Below are 20,948 nucleotides of genomic sequence, written 5' to 3'. Positions count from 1 at the left end.
TGCAAGGCAAACGCCCTACCCGCTGTGCTATCGCTCCAGCCCGAGTGTCAGAGGTTTCTGACCTCACGTCGACCAACGCTGAACTCAGAACCCACCGTGTCACGAATCCGAAACCACGTGCCCGGGGTCCATTTCTTGGGGGAAAGGGGGAATGCTTTGGCGAAGACCAGGCCAGCATCCTCTCTCTCCTCAGACCAGGGAGCAGTGGTCACTCCGGGATGGCCCCAGACGTCGCCTCTCTCTCTCTCTCTCTCTCTCTCTCTCTCTCTCTCTCTCTCTCTCTCTCTCTCTCTCTCTCTCTCTCTCTCTCTCCCTCCCTCCCTCCCCAACCGCCCAGAGTCGGGGTGACATTCTCTCCTCTCTGTGGTGACAGGCAGCAGGCAGCCCCATGAGACTCTGGCTGAGAGGCCTGGCCAGCCAGGCCCTGAAGAACGCCCGGGGACTCTGCGGGCCTCCGGGCCGGCCACCCCCTCCTGCTGTGTCTCGGGTCGTGGGCCCCTGGGAGGCCATCAACCTGGGCACAAAGCCCGTGCCGGAGTACTTCAACTTTGCCAGCGACGTGCTGGACGCCTGGACTCAGCTGGAGAAGGTGATGGTCCTTGTGTCCTGCCTCCGTCTGAGGCGTCGGGGTGGGGGGGGTGCGGGGGGAGGCTCCGAGCTCCACCGGTGGCATTTAAGGCCGCACAGTGGCTGATTGACGCGGAGATTCTGCAGATGCTGAAATTCTAGGTTGTCTGTTCATGCCCTACGGGGAGAAGTTAGGGCCACATTTGTGGGCTGTGACGCTGTCTCGGGACTCCTGCCGTCCCCACTCGGGCCTTCCACCCCTGAGTCCCTCTCACACACACAGAGTTTTATTTCCCCGCTCTGGGTTCCCTTTCCAACACTTGGATTGAATGAAAAAAAGTCCTTGGCTAGAGCGATAGTACAGCAGGGAGGGCATTTGCCTTGCACGCGGCCGACACGGGTTCGATTCCCAGCATCCCATAGCACCGAGCTAGCCCCGAGCACCACCAGGCGTCATCCTGAGTGCAGAGCCAGGAGTAACACCTGAGCATCACTGGGTGTGATGCAAAAGGAAAAAGAAAAGAAAAGGAAAAAGAAGATGCCGCTTTGCTGTTGCTATGCCTTTAACACATTGACGCTGGCGCGTACCACCCGTGGCTCACACCTGGATGGTGCTGAAATAACACAAATCCCAGCGGCACCATTGCCAACATTCAGCCTCTTGCTCACCTGCACTTGCCCCAACCCCCAACACACACACACACACACACACACACACCCCTGCTGGTGCTCAGGGGTCACCCCCTGCAGTGTTCAGGGTATTGTGCAAAGCCAGGGATTGAACCCGGGGCTCAGCCCTGTCTGCTAGTTCCCTGGCCTCACTCTTGCCCTCTGAAGAAGGGAAGAGTGGAACTGTTTTTGCAGGCCCCAGATCCGGGCCGAAGGGTCGAAGAGACGCTTTGGGTTCCCTTGGGTGTCTCTGCGGCTTCTTCCTTCTTAACTTCCCTTTCCTTATGTCCCTGCCTCTGAGTCACGTTCGTCTTTCACTTGTGTTAAATGGCCCTGACGCTTTGCTTCTCGTGGGATAACAGCACATTTTCTTCCTAAGACACGGCTTTGTTCCTTTGAAGAAGAGGTTGGGTGGGAAGAATACTGTGAGAGTAACGGTTTATGCCAAATTGGTCTTCCTGTTTCATGCAACCTTTATCGTACCTGCAAAGATTTTTGGTTTTCTTCATTCCCCCCTTCTCTTTTCTTTGAGGCATTTTTTTTTCTTTTCTTTCCTTTTTCTTTTGGTGCTCAGGGCTTACTCCTGGCTTGCATTAGGTGTCACTTCTGACAGGGACCACACGGGATGCCAGAGATCGATTCTGGGCTGGCAAGGCAAGTGCCCTGTCCACTGTCCTATCTCTCTGGCCTCTTGTTGTCGTCGTTGTTGTTTGGTTGGTTTGGCTTTGGGGACACACCCAGCTGTGCTCAGAGATGACTCCTGGCTCTTTGCTCGGCAATCACTCCTGACAGGACTCAAGGGGTCACATGGGGTGCTGGGGATCAAACCTGGTTTGGCTTTATCACATGGGGTGATGAACAAGCCAAGAACCCTGACCACTGTACTATCTCTACAGCCCTACAAAGATTCTTTTTTTTACATAAGTATCACTGTATCACTGTCATCCCATTGCTCATCAGTTTGCTAGAGCGGGCACCAGTAACGTCTCCATTGTGAGACTTACTGTTACTGTTTTTGGCATATCCAATACGCCACGGGGAGCTTGCCAGGCTCTGCCGTGCGGGCGAGATACTCTCGGTAGCTTGTCAGGCTCTCCAAGAAGGACGGAGGAATCAAACCCTGGTCAGCCACGTGCAAGGCAAACACCCTGCCTGCTGTGCTATCACTCCAGCCTGCAATCTGTAAGTCAAGCTAAAAAAATTTATGTTATTTTCACTTACGCACAATATAGAGAAATTTAACTGATTGTCAATATTTTCTCTTAGAGCTTTCTACACTTTTTTTTTAAGACCAAGGGAACTTTATTTGTTTATTTATTTTTTGCTTTTTGGGTCACACCTGGTGATGCACAGGGGCTACTCCTGGCTCTGCACTCAGGAATTGCTCCTGGCAGTGCTCGAGGGACCCTATGGGATGCTGGGAATTGAACCCAGGTTGGTCACGTGCAAGGCAAATGCCCTCCCCTCTGTGCTATCGCTCCAGAGTTTTCTACACTTAGAGGAGATTCGAGTTAACAAGCGGCCCTCACTCGACACTACCTTAAGTACTATCTCCCGCAAGGACTATTTATTTGGCTGGAGATTGGGGTGCAGGGGTCCCCAAGGAGTGCTCAGGAGGCCCAGAGGCCACTCCCGGAGATGACCTGCCAAGTAGGTTCCATACCCAGGCCCAGAGTTCCACAGCTGTTGGGCACAGTGGTGCAGGAGACCCCCAGGATCACACCCAGGGGTGTTTGGGGTGCAGGAAGTGCTAAGGTTCGAGGTCAGAGGTCAGGGTATAACTCTGCAAACATGGGGCCTAATTTGGTGCCTGGTGCTATTACTATGTCCCTCCCCCCATCACTGCCGGGTGACCTGCTCCAACACTGCCAGTCTGAGCCATGCCACGAGCGTGGGCCCTAACACTGAGTTGTTTGTCTACACAGCGGGCGAGTCCCGCCGGGCGCGGCCCCCTCGGGGCCCTCTGAGCCCTGCCTGGGGGACCTTCGCCCCCTAAGTCCACCAAGATTCCCAGCCAACGGTTCTGATCTCTGTCCCGCTAACACTCTGCCCTCTAGGCTGGACACCGGCCCCGGACGCCTGCGTTCTGGTGGGTGGACGGCCAGGGAGCGGAGGTCAAGTGGAGCTTCGAGGAGCTGGGGACGCAGTCCAGGAAGGCTGCCAACGTGCTGGGAGGCGTGTGTGGCCTTCGGCCCGGGGACAGGATCATGCTGGTGCTGCCAAGGGTCCCTGAGTGGTGGCTGCTCAGTGTGGCATGCATGCGGACAGGTGAGTCGGCAGGCTGAGCCGCACCTGCCCCCCTCACCCCTCCTCCCCCCCTCCCTCCCCGGGGCTGCCACTTAACTCCACCTCTGGAGCTTTCTAGCAAGGGCACATACATGGTCGCCTTCTTCCTGCCGCGTCCACAGAATAACCCTCCTGATAGGTCGATGCTTCCAGAAAGAATGTTTGAGGGCTGGAGCAAGGGGACAGACAGCACACGTAGGGCGCTTGCTTGCCTTGCACACCGCCGACCTGGGTGCGATCCCCAGCTCCCCACACGGTCCCCCTGAGCCTGCCAGGAGCGGCCCCTGAGTGCAGAGCCTGGCGTAAGCGGTTAGAACGTTGCCCGGTGTGGCCCCAAAACAGACAAGAGAAGTTTGAGAAACGGAGGGCCACAGGTCACAGCAGGGAGCAAACCTTTCCAGGAAGATTTTTTTTTGTGTCTGTTTGGTTTTGGGTTCGGGGCCACACCCAGCAGTGCTCAGGGGTTGCCCCTGGATCTCTGCTCCAGAATGGCTCTGGCCGTTTGAGAGTGGGGGGGGGTCTCTGTGGCACCGGAAGCCCCGCCCCCACCCCCACCCTTGTCTCCTGCACTGTTTCTGTAGCTCCTAGGAAAACGGTTTTGCAAATGTCTTTTTTTTTTTTAATTTTTTTATTGAGTCACCATGTGGAAAGTCACAAAGTTTTCAGGTTTAAGTCTCAGTTACACAACGCTCGAACACCCATCCCTTCACCAGTGCACATATTCCACCACCAAGAATCACAGTATAGCTCCACCCCGCCCCCCCACACCACTAGCCCCCACACACCCCTAACACTCCCCCCCGTGTAACTGATAAATTTCACTTTACTTTCACTTTGATTACATTCAATATTTTAACAAAACTCACTATTATTGTTTGGAGTTTCTCCCCCCTAAAGTCGGACCTGCTGAAAAGGAAGCATTTGATTATTTGTTTTCCATTGCTGAGAATGAAGAGATATGAGGTCGAGTGACCGCACTAGCGGCCTCACGGTTTTGGGTTTCTGTATTTTAGCATTTTAGTAACTAAGTCCAGAGAGATATCTGCCAGAAATTGCATCACTGCCAACTTGTACCTCTCAGTTACATTATATTCCACATACGAGTGCAATCTTTCTATGCCTGTCTCTTTCTTTCTGACTCATTTCACTCAACATGGTACTTTCCATGTTGATCCATTTATATGCAAATTTCATGACTTCATGTTTTCTGACGGCTACATAGTATTCCATTGTGTAGATGTACCAGAGTTTCTTTAACCAGTCATCTGTTTTGGGGCACTCTGGTTTTTTCCAGATTCTGGCTATTGTAAACAGTGCTGGTTTTGCAAATGTCTTACCCAAGGAGAGGAGCGGGCTTTGACTTTACTTACATATATGTATTGAATTGAGTCACCGTGAGATACACAGTTACAAAGCTGGTCATGGTTGTGCTGCAGTCATGCAGCGTTTCCTTTCAGTGAGACAGTGTTCCACACCCGTCCCTTCACCAGTGCACACTCCCCGCCGGTGCTCCCAGTTTCCTACCCACCGTGCTCCCCCCACACCCCGTCTGCCTCTAGGCAGACACCTTCTCTCTCTCTCCCTCTCTCTCTCTCTCTCTCTCCCCTTTGGAGCATCATAGTTTGAAACACAGGTACTGAGAGGTTATCATGTTTGTGTCATGTTCGTTCCTTTACCTGTTTTCAGCACACAGTTCTTATCCCAAGTGTCATTTCCAACTCTCTTTGTCATAATGGTCCCTTTTCTATCCCAATTGCCTTCTCCCCCAGCCCTTGAGGCAGGCTTCCAACCATGGACCAATCCTCCTGACCCTTGTTTCTATTGTCCTTGGGTACCAGTCTCATATATATGTTTATACATATATATGTTATTAACACATATATATATATACCACAAATGAGTGGTATATAATCATTCTGCGTGTATCCCTCTCCTTCTGACTCATTTCACTCAGCCTAATATTCTCCATGTTCATCCATTTATAAGCAGATTTTATGACTACATTTTTCTTAACAGCTGCATAGTATTCCATTGCGTAGATGTATTTATTTACATGTATTTTTGCATAATAGGAATGAGCACCATTAGAAGGCTTCTGTTCTGGGTAAAAAAGAAAAAAAAACACAATAGGTTTTTTTTTGGGGGGGGTGGGGATTTCTCTTATTCTGCCTTGACACATAAGGTCCGTTTAAATGGGGTCAAGGAGAGACGCTTCGCCCCGCCTCCCCGCCAGCCCTGAGTCCAGCACCGAGTGGACAGCCTTCACTATTGGGGGTCCTCTCAGCATGCCCTTCCTGCTCCCTAATTCCCCGACTCTCCCCTTCCCCCAGACTTCCATGCCCATATAAAATAACTAAACAAATCACCATTTTTTGACAACCCGCCAAAATAACTCCATAACTCACCCAATAAAACAAATAGAGCCACCAAACCACCCACATGACCGTGTCGAGGCCAGTACCTGGACGGTCACCCAGCTGCGCACCCCCATCCTCACCTCCTCCCCACCCGCAGCGATGACACTTGCCCTCCCATCCCTGCTCTTGTGGGCAGCCCCCGCTGGCCCCAGAGCACCCCCCCCTGCTCTAGGCGGCACCAAGGGTGGACCCCCACCCCATCCAGCACCCCTGGGTGTTGCCGCCGAGGTTCAAGTCCTGAGCACTGAACTCGCCTCTCAGCCTATGTGGAAGCGTCCACTTCCTGTCCTCCCTCGAGGCTGGCGGGGAGGGCTGGCCTGTTGGATTCTCTTTCTCCTCCGAGGCCCCAGTAGCAGACTCTGTGGAGGGCTTAGGACCCTCATTGGAGAGTCTGGGGCCCCTGACTTCCCCCTCCACTCCCCAGGGACGGAGAGCACTTGACTTCCCCGAGAGGGCTTTAGTTGAGATACTATTGGCCCCTGGTATTCCTCCCCCACCCCCGCACCCCCGAGCGAACCATAGCCAACACTGCGTGTGCAGCCTTCAGTCTGGACAGACAGAGGCCCAGGGAGCGGGTGGCCCTGGGATGTGAGCACGACCTCCGGGACTGCCGCGGACACTCTGAGTGTCTCTCTGCGTGGAGCGGCCATTCATCCCAGCTCTGCATCCCCGGAGCCGCGTGGCCCTGGGTCAGTCCTTCTGTTTGCTTGAGCATAAATGAGAGTCGAGGCAGCGCCTTCCTTAGGCACCAGGTCTGTCTTCGCTCCTCTCTTTGTTCCCTTCGCTGGAGAGGTTGTTTTGGAGAGAGGGACGGCGGGGTCTCTGCAGCAATGCTGGGGACCACCAGGGCTATCCCCGGTGATATTCAGGAGCCCGGGGGGTGCCGGAGATCAAACTCAGGGCCCTGTGCCTGCCAGCTGTGCATTCCTTAGAGCTGTCTCCTGGCGCTTATTTATTTATTTATTTATTTATTTATTTATTTATTTATTTATTGCTTTTTGGGCCACACCCGGCGATGCACAGGGGTCACTCCTGGCTCTGCACTCAGGAATCACTCCTGGCGGTGCTCAGGGGACCCTATGGGATGCTGGGAATCGAACCCGGGTCGGCCACATGCAAGGCAAATGCCCTCCCCGATGTGCTATCGCTCCAGCCCCTATTTATTTATTTTTTAATCTCTAAAATGGGGGTCGCAGCGTCGTCCCGGCCGTCACCCCAGCCTCTCTTCTCGCCGGCAGATGTCTCAGGACTCTCCCCAACCAAGCCTTGCTCCGGTTTCAGGGGGGGACGTGGAGGCTGGGCCTGTTCAGAAGGGTCTTCCCCGCGGCTCCCCCTCCCTCCCCGCCCCCATCAACCCCGTCTGTGTGCTTTCAGGGCTTGTCATCATCCCAGGCATCTCTCAGCTGACCGAGAAGGACCTCAAGTACCGGCTGCAGGCGTCCCAGGCCAAGGCCATCGTCACCAGCGACTCCCTGGCCCCCCGGGTGGACGCCATCAGCGCCGACTGCCCTTCGCTGAGTACCAAGCTGCTGGTGTCAGCCAGCGGCCGGCCGGGCTGGAGGAACTTCAGGGAACTGCTGCGGTGAGGGGTGGGGGGTGCCAGCATGTGGGGCAGGGGCGGTTCCCCTTCGAGGAAGCCGGGAGTTGGGGGCCGTGCGGGAGGCGGGTCCAGAGTAAGGCTGACTGAGGCGGGCGAGAAGGTGGAAGCATCATTAAGGGGGTCCCCACTCGGCCAGCGCGGGACGCCCGCTGTCAGCCTGGCAGGGGTTTGGGCTCCAAGCTGGGGACCATCGCGCTGCTATTAGCCCACCCCAAGGAAGTGACCGGCGCGCTGCTTTGAGAACCTTGGAGCCGACAGCCTGTCAGTCACCGGGGGCAGCGGCACGTACTGGGTGCCCGGGTGGTGGCTAGCCTCCGGAGGCCGTGAGACTTGGCATTCGCTCACGCCACAGAGATGTAAGGTGGGTGGATTTATTTGGACTAGCATGCTGGCCCCCAGAAGTCCAGCTATAACTAGACTTAACTAGCCACACGTAACCCTCAAAGCTAAAACACAAACCCTGCGAATGGCTCTTTAAGCCAGTCCCACCAAGGAGAAAGCAGGTGGGGAGACGTGACGCATCTTGGCGGCGGCGTCCCAGGGCAAGGCTGGAACGGACGAGAGCCCCTGTTGTGGAGATTGTGTTCTGACTGGCGCCAGAAACTACAACCAAGGGCCGGGGGTGGAAGAAGGAGAGCACGGGCTTTACATGTGTGAGGCTCTGGGTTCGACCCCCAGTGCCACCTGCACTCCCCGATTAACCAAAAGGGAACTTCTCGGGGTCTCTGCCACGAAATCACAAATCTCTACCCCAGAGATGAGCTACATCAGACTCTCCCGGGGGTGCTGTGAATCTTGATCCAACGTTTCTCCTGGGGACCGACTCAACCCGGTGTATCTGATAAAGCCCACACGGATGGGCTTTAGCATCATCTTTATTTATTTATTTATTTATTTATTTATTTATTTATTTTGCTTTTTGGGTCACACCTGGCGATGCACAGGGGTTACTCCTGGCTCTGCACTCAGGAATTACCCCTGGCCGTGCTCAGGGGACCATATGGGATGCTGGGATTTGAACTTGGGTCAGCCGCATGCAAGGCAAACGCCCTCCCTGCTGTGCTATCGCTCCAGCCCTAGCATCATCTTTATCATCATCTTTATCATCTTAAGCATCATCTTTATCATCATCTTTATCATCTTAAGCATCATCTTTATCATCATCTTTATCATCAAGCCCTGCCCGGGGGGTTTCCGCTCTGTGGCCAGGTCGCCGTGGCCTTCACCGGTCAGCAGGTAGAGAGGATGGCTGTCACGGGGCTAGACCCAGAGGCCCTGCCCCGGGGCCTTGAGAGCTGAGGGTCTCAAACCCAAACCAAACCAAACCCCCCGTGGCCGTTCTCCAGGGTCTGGGCTCCTTTTCCAGCAGGCTGACACCCAGGGACTAGTGTTTCCCCGAAACATTAACCAGGCGACCCTTGGGGCCCCGGGGCAGAGACTTGGTGGACTGGAAAATGCTTCAGTTTACAGAATCTCTGGAATGGCCTCGATCTCAAGCCTCAGTAAGCAGCTTTAACGCCGGGAATTAAAGGCAGGGAGGGCAAGGCCTGAGACACAGAAGTTTGGAGATGGGCGTGTGTGTGTGTGTGTGTGTGCATGTGTGCGTGCATGCATGTGCATGTGTGTGCATGTGTGTATGCATATGTGTGTGTGCGTGTGCATGCATGTGTGTGTGCGCATGTGTGCGTGTGTGTGTGTGTGTGTGTGTGTGTGTGTGTTCGACCAGAAAGTTCTCATGCCCTGGCCAAAGGACACGGGATTCTTGGAAATGAGTCACTGAGCCATTCAATGTCCCTCTCTGGAGAAGGCTGTACCAAGGGGCCGGCATGGGTCCGAGAGGCTGCGTGTGGGTGGTCCCACAGAGTATAACTCTAAACGGCGGCCGGTGTTGCTAGCCTGAGCCTCCCTGATGCTGCGTATTTCTCCTCCGGTCATGCGACCTAGTATTTTTGCCTTTCACAGGGAGGCCTCCGCGGAGCACGACTGCGTGAGGACCAAGAGCCGCGACCCCCTGGCCATCTACTTCACAAGCGGCACGACCGGGTCCCCCAAGATGGTTGAGCACTCCCAGGCCAGCTATGGGCTGGGTTTTGTGGCCAGTGGAAGGTACCGGAAGACAGTTTGTTGGGAGGGTCTGGGGAGCCGTAAGGAGGCAAGTGAGCTGGAGGAGGAGGAGGAGAAGGAGGATGGGAGGAGGAGGAGGAAGAGGAAGAGGAGGAGGAGGGGAGGAGGAGGAGGAAGGGAGGAGGAAGAGGAGGAGGGGAGGAGGGGAGGAGGAGGGGAGGAGGGGGGGGAGGAGGAGGAGGGGAGGAGGAGGAAGAGGAGGAGGAGGAGGGGAGGAGGAGGAGGAGGGGATGAGGGTAGGAGGAGGGGAGGAGGGGGAGGAGGAGGAGGAGGGGAGGAGGAGGAAGAGGAGGAGGAGGAGGAGGGGAGGAGGAAGAGGAGGAGGAGGAGGGGAGGAGGAGGGTAGGAGAAGGAGGAGGAGGGGGGAGGAGAGAGAAGAAGGAGGGGAGGAGGAGGAGGGAGGAGGAAGAGGGGGGGGGAGGAGGAGGAGGAGGAGGAGGGGAGGAGGAGGAGGAGGAGGAGGAGGGGAGGAGGAGGAGGAGGAGGAGGAGGGGAGGAGGAGGAGGAGGAAGAAGAGGAGGAGGAGGAGGAGGGGAGGAGGAAGAGGAGGAGGAGGAAGGGAGGAGGAGGGGAGGAGAAGGAGGAGGAGGAGGGGGGAGGAGAGAGAAGAGCTGGGCAGGCAGTGCTGCTCAGGTAGCCATGGGGGCTGGCCTCTAGCCGAGTGAGGGGACGTGGTCCTCACCTGTGCTAAAACATCTGCAATGTAAAATCTACCTTTGTGACCTTTGGGGGGGGACACTTTCAGAAGATGCTGAAGAGGCCCAGGGGCCCCTATGGTGATTCTCAGCCAACTGCCCGGAAGTTCAAGGGTCAGAGGACGGGGTGCTACTTGGGCCCTGTGGCTCTGGGTCTCACACCCTACAGTGCCCCCCCTTCCCATGTCCGGCTTATTTCCCTCAGCCCCGTGTCTCCTAGTGATTGATTCCATGCGGAGCCTGGGCCAGAACTGCTTCCCTGTCTTAGGGATGAATAAGATGAATAATCTTCCCTCACATGTAAACACTGATTTTTTTTTTGTTTGCTTGGGGGCAGGCGGTGGGGTGGCTTTGACGGAAGCAGACATATTCTGGAACACCACCGACACGGGCTGGGTGAAAGCCGCCTGGACCCTCTTCTCGGCCTGGCCTCATGGGGCTTGCATTTTTGTTCATGAGCTGCCCCGAGTGGATGCCAAAGTGATCCTGGAGGTAAGAGCCAAAAACTGTCTTTCTTGTGTGTGTGGGGGGGGTTATCCATAGGTCTGATGGGACGGAGCTTCTGAGTCCGGAGCAGAGAAGGCATCAGCTGGTGGGTGGGAGGCTTCTCAGGACTGCTTTTAACCAAGAAACTTCTAGAGTGGGACCCTCTTGAATGCAGTGGCTCGCATAAATGTCCACAACCATCCCAGACTCTGCGGCTCGCACCCTAGCCATGGACTACTGCGTGTCTCCAATCCTTGGCACCTTCCTCTCCTTCTGCGTGGATGGTGCTCCACGAACATCCTCCTGGGGTGGTCCTGACAGCCCGATGCACATCCTGCAGGGCATGAGTGTCCCCCAACCCTAGAGTGGACTCCTGCCCCACTCTCTGGAGTTTCTCATAACCGATGGCCCCAAGGAAGACCCTTCTTGCTCCCCTTCTCGCTCTTTAGTACAGAGGTCAGCTGGGTCCCGGGGTGGCTGGCTAGAGCGCCCATCCCCTCTGCTGGCTGCGTCTCCCAGCCCACATCTCTCTCACCTGCTGTGTGCCCTGGGGTCTTGCTCTCTCACATGCCAGGTGAGAGGGATCACCTAGTCCCACAGTTGATATGAGAACTAAACAGAGACGGGCACATAGTAGGTTACGAACATGTACCGATGACGCTCACCACCATCAAATCTACCACCATCATCTCTCGCCCTTTCTTTTCAGACTCTCTCCAGATTCCCGATTACCACCCTCTGCTGTGTGCCCACCCTCTTCCGGGCTGCTCGTGCAGGAGGATCTGAGCAGGTAGAGCTCACCTGTCTGAGCCTTGGGCAGGTGAACAGGTGCCTGCACGCTTACCAAGGGTGGCTCCCTCCAAAGGGCATTGCCTGGTGGAGCTGCCGGGCTGTGTGGCGAAGGGTCAGCCCACAGGAACTTCGGGCCCTGCTATGTATCTTCGCCTTCTGGGATCTCCTCGTCACGGGGAGTCACTGTTCCCTGTCTCCTAACCCCCGTGATAGCTGACCATGAAGCTGGCCACTCTGGAAATCTGTTCTGACTCTGGGAATGTGTCTTGGGGTGAATCTCCTATCATGTCAAATTTTTTTATCCCCATTCATTCATCTGGTCTCCATATATCTATCATGATTTGGGCCAAAATCAGACTCAGAATAATTTTGGGTTCAAGGGGGGCTGGAGAGATAGCACAGCGGGTAGGGCATTTGCCTTGCACGCGGTCCACCCGGGCTCGATTCCCAGCATCCCATATGGTCCCCTGAGCACGGCCAGGGGTAATTCCTGAGTGCAGAGCCAGGAGTAACCCCTGTGCATCGCCAGGTGTGACCCAAAAAGCAAAATAATAATAATAATAATAATAATTTTGAGTTCAAGACCCGCTGAGTTTAAAGATATTTGGTGACGCTCTTGTTCAAAGGGACTCAAGGGGCTGGAACGGTAGCACAGCGGGTAGGGCGTTTGCCTTGCACTCGGTCCACCCGGGTTCGATTCCCAGCATCCCATATGGTCCCCTGAGCACTGCCAGGAGTGATTCCTGAGTGCATGAGCCAGGAGTAACCCCTGAGCATCGCCGGGTGTGACCCAAAAAACAAAAACCAAAAGAAAAAAAAAGAAAAAAACAAAGGGACTCAAGCCAAAGGAAAACTAACTGGTTGACAGGGTGTATTTTCCACCTCTGGTTTTCCACCTTACTAAGAATGTGTTAAGTAAGAGGAAAGCTTTGCGGAATACTTAATACTGAGACTATTTTGGACCACTTGCCAGAAAGGGAAGGGTCCTAGAAGGCTACTTTCCAACTTTTAGCCATTTCACCAACTTCTCTTCTCCAACCAGTTAGTTGTACCAATTTCATCAGTATCAGTTTGCTCCCATTTCAATGATGTTGACCAACTCCCCTGGAACTCCTCTTTTCTGTGGAAATGACTCTGTGAGGATTAGATTTGGTTCCAGAGTCAGCTAGGGCTGCTTCTGTCCGTCAGAACGAGGAGCGTGTCTATGGAGTCGGAGATGGCCTATCAACTGTCTATCAAACCAGAGGGTTCTAGAGACTCTGGGGCCTGGTGCCAGAGGTGGGTGCGGGGAAGAAGTGGGGGTGGAACCCTGGCATGGGCAGCCTGGTCTTTCTCGGAATGAAGGTACCGGTTCCTGAGTCTGAGGCACTGTTTGACGGGGGGAGAAGCCCTCAACCCCTGACGTTCGGCAGAAGTGGAAGAGCCAGACGGGGCTGGAGCTGCATGAAGGCTACGGCCAATCCGAAACAGTGAGTGTGGTGAGGCCTAGCCCCGGTCACCTCTGTGTGAGCCCTGCCTACGGGGAGGGGAGCAGGTCCCAGAACTTGCCAGCTCGGGTTCGCTTTTGGCTTGAAGGCCATTTCAAGTCATTTTGTTAAGACTCCAGGGACAGTGAAACCACTCTCATGGCCAAGGTCGGTTTGTCTCTGCCAGGATGGCCCACGCTTGGCCACAGTCTATGGTTCTGGACAGTTTTCTTCAGCCACTGAAGCAGAGGTGGGGGTGATCTGAGTCTTGGCTTAGGGACACGGGAAGTTCTCCACTGTGGGCGTCAGTATGAGTGTTTGATGAACGCTTGCTGGAGAAAGAAAGAAGCAAAAGAGGAAAGGAGGGACTAGCAGAATGGAGAAAGACAGAGGAGAAGGAAGAAATGAAAAGAAAGGGAGGGGAGGGAGGGAGAGAGGGAGGGAAGGAGGGAGGGAGGGAAGGAGGGAGGGAGGAGGGGAGGGAGGGAGGGAGGGAGGGAGGGAGGGAGGGAGGGGGAGGAAGGGAGGGAGGGGGTTAGCCAGAGGAGGTAGATTGGGGCTGGAAGATAGTACAGCAGATAAGGCACTTGTCTTATACGCAGTTGACCCAGCACTGTATATGGTCCCAAACACCATCTGGAGAGCAGAGCCAGGAGGAAGCTCTGGGTGGAGCCAAATGGGGCTAAAAAAAAAAAATGGAAAACAGAAAGAAGCCAGAGGAAGGGAAGAAGAGATAAAGAAAAAAGAAAAAGAAAGAAAGGAAGGGAGAGAAGGGAAGGAAGGAGGGAAGGAGGGAAGGAAGGAAGGAAGGAAGGAAGGAAGGAAGGAAGGAAGGAAGGAAGGAAGGAAGGAAGGAAGGAAGGAGGAAGGAAGGAAGGAAGGAAGGAAGGAAGGAAGGAAGGAAGGAAGGAAGGAAGGAAGGAAGGAAGGAAGGAAGGGAGGGAGGGAGGGAGGGAGGAAGGGAGGGAGGGAAGGAGAGGCAGCGAGGGGAGGAAGGAAGGAAGGAGGGAGGGAGGGAGGGAAGGAGGGAGGAAGGGAGGGAGGGAGGAAGGGAGGGAAGGAGGAAGGAGGGAGGGAAGGAGAGGCAGGGAGGGAAGGAGGAAGGAAGGAGGGAGGGAGGGAGGGAGGGAGGGAGGGAGGGAGGGAGGGAGGGAGGGAGGGAGACAGGGAGGAAGAAAGGAAGGAGGGAAGGAGGGAGGGAGGGAGGAGGGAGGGAGAGCAAAGGAAGAACACAGGAAGGGAGCGAAAGGGTGAGAGGGCATCGGAGGAGGCAGAGTCTGAGGCAGGGTGAGAGGGCAGAGAAAGAGGTGCCCAGCCCCTCCTCACCAGCACCCCTTTCTTTCCAGGTTTTGATCTGCGCCAATGCCAGGGGCACCCCAATCAAGTCGGGCTCCATGGGGACAGCGGCCCCACCCTACGACGTGCAGGTAGGCAGCCTCTCCGAGTGCGGCAACGGTGGGTTCAAAGAGGAGAGAAAAGGCGAGTCCCTGAGCAGCCCCCCACTCGTGGGCTGGCTGGACTCTGCAGATCTCCTAATCCGCCCCGGACCCGGCATCTCTCCGCCAGGTGGTGGACGACGAGGGCCACATCCTGCCCCCAGGAGAGGAGGGCAACGTGGCCGTGCGCGTCCGGCCCACCCGGCCCTTCTGTTTCTTCAACTACTATGTGGTGAGTGGGTGGGGGGAACCAGGACAGCTCACCGGTAAGAGGCCACCCCGGTCCATTAGCAGTCCCAAGGGTTTAACCAGCCAGCTTCGTTCTGTCCAGTTTTCCGAGGCTGAGCATCAGTTTCCCCAGGGGTCACAAAGGTGAGACTTCAACAGCCAGCTTCTCATTCCTTAGTTCTCTCTTTTTATCTTTTTGGGTCACACCAGGCCATGCACAGGGGTTCCTCCTGGCTCTGCACTCAGGAATTACTCCTGGCGGTGCTCAGGGGACCCTATGGGATGCTGGGAATTGAATGCGGGTCGGCTACGTGCAAGGCGAATAAACGCCCTACACGCTGTGCTATCCCTCCAGCCCCGCATCAGTTCTTTAGAAAGGTGTTTCCTATGATTGGCCCTTTATTCTTTCATATGCATTTTGTTTTCTCTCATTCCCTCTCTGCTGACTTTTGTGGCTTTGTTGTATACTAGAATCGCAGTGATAGTACAGTGGGTAGCTCGTAACCTTACACAAGGCCAACCCAGCTTTATTCCCTGGCGTTCTCCGTGGTGCCCCCTTCCTGCTAGGAGTGGTCTCTGAGAGCAGGGCCAGGATTAGGCACTGAGCATAGCCGGATGTGCCCCCCACCCCAGAAAACAAACAAACAGACAAACAAATAAAAAAATAAAACCCATACCAACAGAATTCCAGAATGGCCAGGACACAGCTTAACACCCTAAATCTGTCCAGTACTTACTATTGACTCTACCAAAATCCCAGCACCAACATGTAAGTTTTAGAATCAGCTAGTCCACAGGAAGTTGTTAGCTTTTACATTTGAAGTTATAAAAGAAATTCGATTATTTGGGTTCTGCTAGGAGGGGGGGTTGGGAAAATGGGGACGATGGTGGTGGGGAAGGTGATAGTGATGATGGGATTGGGAATAAATGTGTGTAACAAATGCATCATAAATAACTTTGTAAATCTTGGTGTTTAAATAAAGTGGGAAAGAGGAAAAAAATGAAATTACCCCTGTTGGTACTCGGGGGAACCATATGAGATATTGGGGGTGAAACCTGGGCCAGCTGTGTCTATTGTCTATTGATCAGTTGGGGGGGGGGGATAAACATCTTTATGAAGTTTTCATCCTTTTCCTGTATTTCTATCCATGTCATGCTCTGGAGTTTTACATTTTCTGTTTATACATCTTAACAGATCTTACATTAGCTTTATTGGCAGATATTAACAGCTTATCTTTTTTTTCTCCTGTCTTCTGAGAAGCATTTTGTAAACTGAGTTGTAGCTTAACTCACAGTCAAATATGCCTCAGTGACACACGTACCCACCTGGCATATCACCCTGGCAGTGAGACAGACAACAGGGCTATCCCTCCCCCAAAACGTTTGCTTGTGCCTTGTAGGGAGCCCCTTTACAAGCCCGGCTCTCATCTCCTAGTCAGACAGCCTGGCTCTCTGATTCTAACAGAGGCTGGTAGCAAGGGTGCCACTAAGGTCGCCATTTGTATCTCAGTAGCCTATGCCTGTAAGGAAAGGACATGCCAATCTGCATTTGTATGTGGGTCCAGACACCATTTCCCCCCAGCAGAGAGGTATAAGTAGTAGCTGCTAGTAGAATAAACTCTCTTCCTCCTTGCTGCTTTCTGGCTCTGCGTCTGTTCATTCAGCAGGGAGGACCCTTCAGCCCCACAAAGGGTCCTCCCTGCTGGACAGGACGGGACCCCACAGTGCCTCTCTGCCATCAATCCCCAGGCCTCAGACCAAGGCTGAATCAGGTGCATGATTAAAGAATACTTTTTTTTTCCTTCCTGCTAATCAAAAGAAGGAAATCAGGGGCGATTCACAGCTCGTGTCCATCAGGGGATCCAGTGGCAGCTGCTGGAATTCCTGGAGGGTCCTGACGTCTTCTTGGGGCTGCTCAGCTTTGTCTGGCCAGGGGGTGCGGGTGACCCCCCAGGCACTGCCTTCCCCTGCAGGGCAACCCTGAGAAGACAGCAGAGTCAGAGCGAGGAGACTTCTACATCACGGGGGACCGGGCCCACAAGGACGAGGATGGATACTTTTGGTTCCTGGGCAGGAATGACGATGTGATCAACTCGTCCAGGTCACACTGTGTGCTCCTTCCTTCCGATCCCTCCCGTGGTTCCTGGGACTGAGGGGCAGGGGGAGGGGGGAGGGAAAGGGAGAGGGGATTCACTGGGAAGTTTGCCTTCCTTTTCCAGCTACCGGATTGGGCCCGTGGAAGTGGAAAGCGCCCTGGCAGAGCACCCAGCAGTCCTGGAGTCGGCCGTGGTCAGCAGCCCCGACCCCGTCCGGGGAGAGGTAACTGGTGCCACCGAGACCCTTGACTCCTGCTGCTGTGCCTCTCCGCTCTCAGCAGAGCAAGCTGGCTGGCCCCTGCAGCTTACCCGAGTGTAGGTCCCACAGAGTCTGAAATATCCCCATGGAATACACACATTCCATCCGGTTAGGCATCACCCTCTGGTGTCTGCAGCTCTACTCTCCAGAGAGACAGGCTGAAAAGACGCCAATCCGTTGGAATCAAGTGTCGGGTCTGAGAGAGAACTGGTCTTGGGGCGGGAGCTCAGAGGCGGGGCTCTGTCGTTCCTCCCGTCCAGGGGAATGTCATTTTCCACTCGTGGGAGAGAATGGAGCAAGTCCATGAGTCATGGCTGCTGGGGCCTCTCACTGGGGGAGAGTCGAGCTGACAGACTAAGGACCCAGACTAACAGACCGGATCAGAGAGTTCTGTGGGGAAGGGTTGCCAGCTCTTCCGTGAGAGAAAGACGCTTCCTGCACCCAGGCGGCTCCATATACTTCTCCCCCTGGAGGTCTAAGAACATCCCCAACTTGAGCCCAGTTCCCTTTGAAGTTAGTACACCATCGGGCTGCGTCCCCATGAGCACCAGGGCCCGATGCATCATTCTCGGTGACTCCAGACCCCAGAGGCCTGAGAGCGGGAGCCCTCTGGGGCTCTTACCCAACAAGGTACATTTCTAGGTCTCAAGGCCGACTGGCTGAATCCACGTAACTAGGGCTGCAGTCTAAGAAATCTTTTTTTAAATTTATTTTTTAAATTAAATCACCATGAGATATGCAGTTAGAAAGCGGTTCGGGGAATCACTTTTAGCCAGGAGCCCCTCCCCTCCGCCCCCCCACTCCATCCCACCCCCGTTCCATCCCATCTTCGTGCTGGAGAAGAATCCCAGCAGGAAGCGTGTTTAGTGACGCACCGAGGTGGTCACAAGTGAGGGCCTGCATGCTCCAAGTTAACCCACGGACTCTGCTCAGAACAGGGCGAGCACTCACACAGGGCTCGAGGCGTCAGCACTTGAAGCAAACTCTTCCTGGTGACCAGTCGGTCTGAACAGGAGATGGCAGAGACAAACCAGTTCCCCTTTGAGACACACACCTCACTTTCTCCACCTGCGAGAGCACCCAAGGAGAGTGATCCCCTGCACACACACACACACACACACACACACACACACACACACACTCAGCAGCATGTTGCAGCTGGAGCTGTGCTGGCCGGAGAAGAAGCTTGAACGCTCCGTCCTATCAGAAACTTGCTCTACTGTGCCCGAGTTTCCGGCCAGGAAAATGTGAGCGGGCAAGGTGTCCAGAAGGGAAGCTGTGCCCCAATATTTGCTGGTGGCCCCATGGGAAGACCCCACTCACGTCTCGAAATGACCCACAACCTTCATGAATCACGATCCACCTTTCCCAGCGCTGCCTGTGCAGATCCCAGGCCACCTACGTGCCTCGTCAGGAAAACCTGGACATCGGGGCCCAGAAGACGGTGGGGTTGGGGGAAGGAAACAGTCGCCCCCCAAAGAATTTGCCTCTTTGGAGACTCATCTCCAAGGAGATGCTTCAGTGAAGCATCTTTGCTTTGGACTCCTCGGCTCATTTCAGGAACGGGAAACTAGACTCTGATGTCACTGTGTCCACGCCAGCGCTGGGCTCCCTCTGGCCGGTCCAGGGACAGCCACAGCAGCCAGACCTGTTTTGCTCTCCTGCATTTCCACCGGGGCAGGAGGGCGGAGCTGCTCACAGAAGAGTTTGAAGGTTTTGTTGCTTCTCTGTGGCTTGTTGGCAGGTCGTGAAGGCATTCGTCGTCCTCTCTCCGGCCTTCTCCTCCCACGACCCAGAGAAGCTAACCCGGGATCTGCAGGAGCATGTGAAGAGGGTGACGGCGCCTTACAAGTACCCCAGGAAGGTAAGTGGCTGCCGGTGCAGGGGCACGGGTGAGCACACAGGGACACACTTCCCGGGGCCAGACTCCGGAGACACGAGGTGCCAGTGACGCTGGCCTCTGCTGTGGTCTGTTCTTCCCTGCATCTGCACGGGGCCTTGGCTCCAAAGCACACTTTGCTCAGACTCTAGGAAGTGACTGTGGGCCAACCACGGTGCCACTCAGAGGTACAGCATCTGCCTTATAAGTGGGAGGTCGAGGGTCTAACCCTCAGCACGTACACACACACACACACACACACACACACTCCTAGGCGGGTGCTGGGAAGCCTTGGGCATGTTCTGGGCTCCAGATTCTTATCACCTTAGTTGTCACTGTTTGAAGAAAGCCAGGAGCCAGAGAAGCGATTCCCAGCAAACGGGGTATCAGGGGCGTGGGGTGAGTGGCGGGGGGGGGGCAGCATCAGAGTCAAGTCTTTCTGGGAACGCTCAACATCCAAGTGTTTTTTTTTTTTTTTGTCTTGTGGCCCTTAGGTGGCCTTTGTTTCAGAGCTACCAAAGACGGTTTCTGGAAAGATCCAAAGGAGCAAGCTGAGAAACCAGGAGTGGGGGAGATGAGAAGTGACCCCTACGAGGTCCCGCAGCCTGAGAAGCTTCTAAGAGCCCCCCCCCCGCCCCGATTAGCCTGACTTCTGGCAGCAGCCCCTCATCCCGCTGGTACCAGAGGCTGTCCGATTCTTCTAGAATCCCAGAGGGTTCGGGAAGGGGGCAGAGGGCACAGCCCGACCCAGGCTGGCAAAGGTTTGATGGCTGAGTTGGGGTTCCCGCCCCCCACTTCACATTTCAGGAGGCTTCCCCGGCAGTGGCCTGTGGGTCCTCCTGCTCCAGTGCTCTCTGCCAGGTCTCCTGTGACAGGGGACCTCAATCACTGCCGTCGGGGCGTGGGGGGGGAGGGTGACCTCTTGGTCTTTTTATAAAGTCATTTGGCAATCCTATCCAGGCTGGAGACATTCGTTTAAAAAAACAGTAATAAAAGGACTTTTTAAAACTCAAAGATGTCGGAGAATGAAAAAAATAATTGGTCCTATCTTTGAACTCAGAAGGTGAGTCTTTGGGAACCAGTACACAAGAAAGATTCGAAACAGGTCATCATAATCGATTTAAAACTGGGGCAAGGGGCCAGAGCAATAGCACAGTGGGTAGGGCGTTTGCCTTGCACGCACCCGACTTGGGTTCGATCCCTGGCATCCCATAGGATCCTCTAAGCATCGCCAGGAGTAATTCCTGAGCGCAGAGCCAGGAGTAACCCCTGAGCATCGCCGGGTGTGACCCAAAAAGCAAAAAAAAAAAAAAAATTAAAAATTAAAATAAAACTGGGGCAAACAGTTGGAGAGATAGTACAGTGGGGGAGGTACTTGCCTTGCATGTGGCCGACCAAGGTTGGGTCCCCAGCACCTCAAACGATCCCCCAAGTCCCGCCAGGAGTGATTCCTGCAGACAGCCCAGTGTCTTTTGGCCTCCAAAAAATACCAACAGAAATAAATAAAACTGAGGAAAAAATGGTTGTGGGGGGTGTTGGGGGCTGGGTAGTCTCAGCATCCACACAACAGGGGCAAACACCTGACTCAGTTCTTGCAGTCATGTTATATATTACATCGCCATTAACATGATATCTTGGGGCAAGCTTGAGCTGAAATTAATACATTAATTTTCAACTAATTGTCTAGTAGAGAACCATGACTTTCAAACTTTAAGGTAAAACTGTAGCTGGGTGAGCAACTGGAGGAAACACATCCAAAGGTTCTTAGTAACTTTCCTGGCGTTGGAGCTGCCAGGTGGGAGTTGGGCTTCCCCGTGCCAGTCCCTGCCGCAGGCCCGGCCCTTCCTTGATGCACCCACAACGCGTGTTCAACGGCGAGTCCGGGTCGCACTTGTGCCAGGGAAGACACCTTATTTCACACATGCACATGAACAGTCACACACACACA

General features: G+C 54.6%; 1 protein-coding gene across 1 annotated transcript; it reads left to right on the top strand.

The window, feature by feature from the left end:
- The first annotated feature begins 388 nt into the window (after window positions 1–388).
- On the top strand, window positions 389–19,919 carry ACSM5 (acyl-CoA synthetase medium chain family member 5). The gene is given in 16 exon segments (XM_055136137.1): window positions 389–589; window positions 3,294–3,504; window positions 7,314–7,521; window positions 9,502–9,645; window positions 10,696–10,702; window positions 10,704–10,850; window positions 11,554–11,607; window positions 11,609–11,634; window positions 12,981–13,032; window positions 13,034–13,105; window positions 14,449–14,529; window positions 14,669–14,770; window positions 16,740–16,867; window positions 16,986–17,085; window positions 18,866–18,985; window positions 19,495–19,919. Coding segments are annotated over 16 exon segments (1,737 nt in total). The 3' UTR covers window positions 19,579–19,919.
- Window positions 19,920–20,948: the final 1,029 nt, after the last annotated feature.

Source organism: Sorex araneus, chromosome 4, assembly GCF_027595985.1.
Source record: "Sorex araneus isolate mSorAra2 chromosome 4, mSorAra2.pri, whole genome shotgun sequence".
NCBI classification, from domain to species: Eukaryota; Metazoa; Chordata; class Mammalia; order Eulipotyphla; family Soricidae; genus Sorex; species Sorex araneus.
This window is presented reverse-complemented; position numbering and strand designations above follow the sequence as displayed.